The following is a 3,873-nucleotide window of genomic DNA, read 5'->3' on the forward strand; positions in this document are numbered from 1 at the left end:
TGAAATGAATCGAGATTGATAAGGAGTTAGTCAATGATGTTCGAGCATGTACTTTTTTTGAGTGTTTATTTATTTTCTATCGGTCTCTATGGATTGATCACAAGTCGAAACATGGTTAGAGCACTTATGTGTCTTGAGCTTATACTAAATTCGGTTAATATTAATCTTGTAACATTTTCTGATATATTTGATAGTCGCCAATTAAAAGGAAACATTTTCTCAATCTTTATTATAGCTGTTGCAGCTGCTGAAGCAGCTATTGGTCTAGCTATTGTTTCGTCGATTCATCGAAACAGAAAATCAACTCGTATCAATCAATCGAATTTGTTGAATAATTAGTGATAATTATCATGATCATATATTGAATAATCAGTTATAATGATCATATAAATCAAGACACCACACAACATGATAAAGCATAAGAAAATATAAATGAAATTGGAATATTTTTCTATTTCTATTCTTTCACTTTCATATTCCATTAATGAAAAATAATTATATTCTTAATTTAATTGGTATTATAATTTTTTTATTTCGTTTTTTATTTGTTTATTTTATTTAATTTTAATGTATTTAAATTTTAATGTTTTTAATGTATTTTTAATGTATTATATAATAATATAAATGTATTATATAATAATATACTGCATAATATTATAAATATTATAATAAAATAATAAAAATAATATTATTAAATAATAATATGTTAATCATATTACGAAAATAAATTAAATTACTAATTTAGTTTTATTTTTATATATTCATATTTCATATTGAAAATATGAATATTGAAATATTGATTTGAATGATTGATCAATTTGTTTTGTCGGCCAATTTTTATTTACACATGTGACTCGTATGATCATGATTTTTGAAACGGAAATCAAAGTCTCTTGGCTTTTTCTCATGAACAGATTTAGAAATATATTGATTCTTAAAATTTTAATAAACCACTGCTTCGTCTGGTGTCTATAATATAAATACTAATTTTCTACCAGATTGAAAATTTTTGATGTTAAAATCTGGAATTTATAGATCCAATGTCACATTCAGTAAAAATTTATGATACATGTATAGGGTGTACTCAATGTGTACGAGCCTGCCCCACAGACGTATTGGAAATGATACCTTGGGACGGATGTAAAGCTAAGCAAATTGCTTCCGCACCAAGAACCGAGGACTGTGTGGGTTGTAAGAGATGTGAATCCGCCTGCCCCACGGATTTTTTGAGTGTCCGTGTTTATTTATCATATGAAACAACTCGCAGCATGGGTCTAGGTTATTGATACGTTACAAAAAAATCCACTTGAATCAATTGATTCCTCTTTACCGACAAAAGCCCGTACTCGAGAAAATATATTATTCTATTCCGAGCACGGGTTTTTCTGGTCAAACGTATCTTGTCTTTATCACGAGTTATTTTCCTTGGTTAACAATACTTGTTGTTTTGCCGATATCCGTCGGTTCTTCCATTTTCTTTCTTCCTCATAAAGGAAATAAGATGTTTAGGTGGTATGCTATATGTATATGCTCGTTGGAACTCCTTCTAACAACCTATGTTTTCTGTTATCATTTCCAATTGGACGATCCATTAACCCAATTGGAGGAAGATTTAAAATGGATAGATGTTTTTGATTTTCACTGGAGACTGGGAATCGATGGGCTTTCCATAGGACCTATTTTACTGACAGGATTTATCACCACTTTAGCTACCTTAGCGGCTTGGCCAGTTACTCGAAATTCGCGATTGTTCTATTTTCTCATGTTAGCAATGTACAGCGGTCAAATAGGATTATTTTCTTCTAGAGACCTTTTACTTTTTTTCATGCTGTGGGAGTTAGAATTAATTCCTGTTTATTTACTTTTATCCATGTGGGGGGGAAAGAAACGTCTCTACTCGGCCACAAAGTTTATTTTGTACACTGCGGGGGGCTCCATTTTTCTCTTAATAGGAGTTCTAGGTATGGGTTTATATGGCCCTAATGAACCCACATTAGATTTTTCAAAATTAACTAATCAATCATATCCTGTGGCATTGGAAATAATATTATATTTTGGATTCCTTATTGCTTATGCTGTCAAATCGCCGATTATACCCCTACATACGTGGTTACCAGATACCCATGGAGAAGCACATTACAGTACATGTATGCTTCTAGCTGGAATCTTATTAAAAATGGGCGCATATGGACTTATTCGGATCAATATGGAATTATTACCCCACGCTCATTCTATATTTTCTCCCTGGTTGGTAATAGTGGGAACGATTCAAATAATCTATGCAGCTTCAACCTCTCTCGGTCAACGGAATTTAAAAAAAAGAATAGCCTATTCCTCTGTATCTCACATGGGTTTCACAATTATAGGAATTGGTTCTATAACCGGAATGGGACTCAACGGTGCCATTTTACAAATACTCTCTCATGGATTTATTGGTGCTGCGCTTTTTTTCTTGGCAGGAACGAGTTGTGATAGAATACGTCTTGTTTATCTCGACGAAATGGGGGGGGTATCGATCCCAATGCCAAAACTATTTACCATGTTCAGTAGTTTTTCGATGGCTTCTCTTGCATTGCCAGGAATGAGTGGTTTTGTTGCGGAATTATTAGTATTTTTTGGAATAATTACTAGTCCAAAATACCTTTTAATGCCAAAAATGCTAATTACTTTTGTAATGGCAATTGGAATGATATTAACTCCTATTTATTTATTATCTATGTTACGTCAGATGTTCTATGGATACAAGCTATTCAATGTTCCAAACTCTAATTTTGCGGATTCTGGACCACGAGAACTATTTGTTTCAATCTGTATCTTTCTACCCGTAATAGGTATTGGTATTTATCCGGATTTCGTTCTCTCGCTATCAGTTGACAGGGTGCAAGCTATCCTATCTAATTACTTTCATCGATAGTCTTTCATTAATAATACGGAAATATAATTTTTGTCTTTGATTTTAAGATTTTTAAAATCGTTCGCTGTACAATGCAAAAGAATAAAGTGAATTAGAATTGTAATGAGATGCATTTTGAGTTTTTGAGAACCGTTTTGAATAAGGAATGATTCAAACGGTTCTCAAAAACTCGCACAAACAAGAAGCTTTTTATATATATATGGGATGATGTTCTTATGTATTCTTTATGTAGTTTATTCAATTATTTATCTGTGTAGTTTATTCAAGTAGATGTTAATGTGAATGAACCATAACTATGTAGACCTATTCCTAATAGATTGATTCCAAAATAACATACCCAAATTATAAGAAATCCTATAGAAGCCACAAGTGCCGAATTCATACTTTGCAAACTTTGATTTGTTCTACTTCTAATATGTATTCTAGTTCTAGTATGTAAATAAATCGCGAATATGGTCCAAGTAATAAAAGCCCAAGTTTCTTTGGGGTCCCAATTCCAATAAGATCCCCATGCCTCATTAGCCCATACTGCTCCACAAAGAATGCCTATGGTTAAAAAGGTAAATCCTAAACTAATGACACGATAACTCCAATAATCCAAACGTTGAGTCAATTGATATTTATAATAATTTCGAAATGAAAGAAAAGAAGTGTTTTTAAAAACACTTCTTTTTTCATTCAAATATTGAATCTCACCAAAGAAAAATGGTTTAATTAAGAAATTATTACCTTTACAAAAAATATCGATGTTTTTTCGAAATGTAATGACTAGAAGAGCGACTGATAATAGTGATCCGCATAAAAGAGCTGCATAGCTTAATAACATCATACTTACGTGCATCATTAACCACTGAGATTGTAGAGCAGGTACTAATATTGCGGATTGATGCATTTCAGTTAAAAAACCCGACGTGGCAAAGCCTTGTGTAAAAATGGTACTTGGTGCGGTTATTGTGCTT

General features: G+C 32.1%; 1 protein-coding gene across 1 annotated transcript; it reads left to right on the forward strand.

Annotated features, from left to right (window-relative positions):
• The first annotated feature begins 676 nt into the window (after positions 1-676).
• On the forward strand, positions 677-3,620 carry LOC135663940 (NAD(P)H-quinone oxidoreductase chain 4, chloroplastic). The gene has a single exon (XM_065176896.1). It carries the CDS (start codon positions 1,502-1,504, stop codon positions 2,912-2,914), a length of 1,413 nt encoding a protein of 470 aa, XP_065032968.1. The 5' UTR covers positions 677-1,501; the 3' UTR covers positions 2,915-3,620.
• Positions 3,621-3,873: the final 253 nt, after the last annotated feature.

Source organism: Musa acuminata, unplaced genomic scaffold (assembly GCF_036884655.1).
Source record: "Musa acuminata AAA Group cultivar baxijiao unplaced genomic scaffold, Cavendish_Baxijiao_AAA HiC_scaffold_773, whole genome shotgun sequence".
Taxonomy (NCBI): domain Eukaryota; kingdom Viridiplantae; phylum Streptophyta; class Magnoliopsida; order Zingiberales; family Musaceae; genus Musa; species Musa acuminata.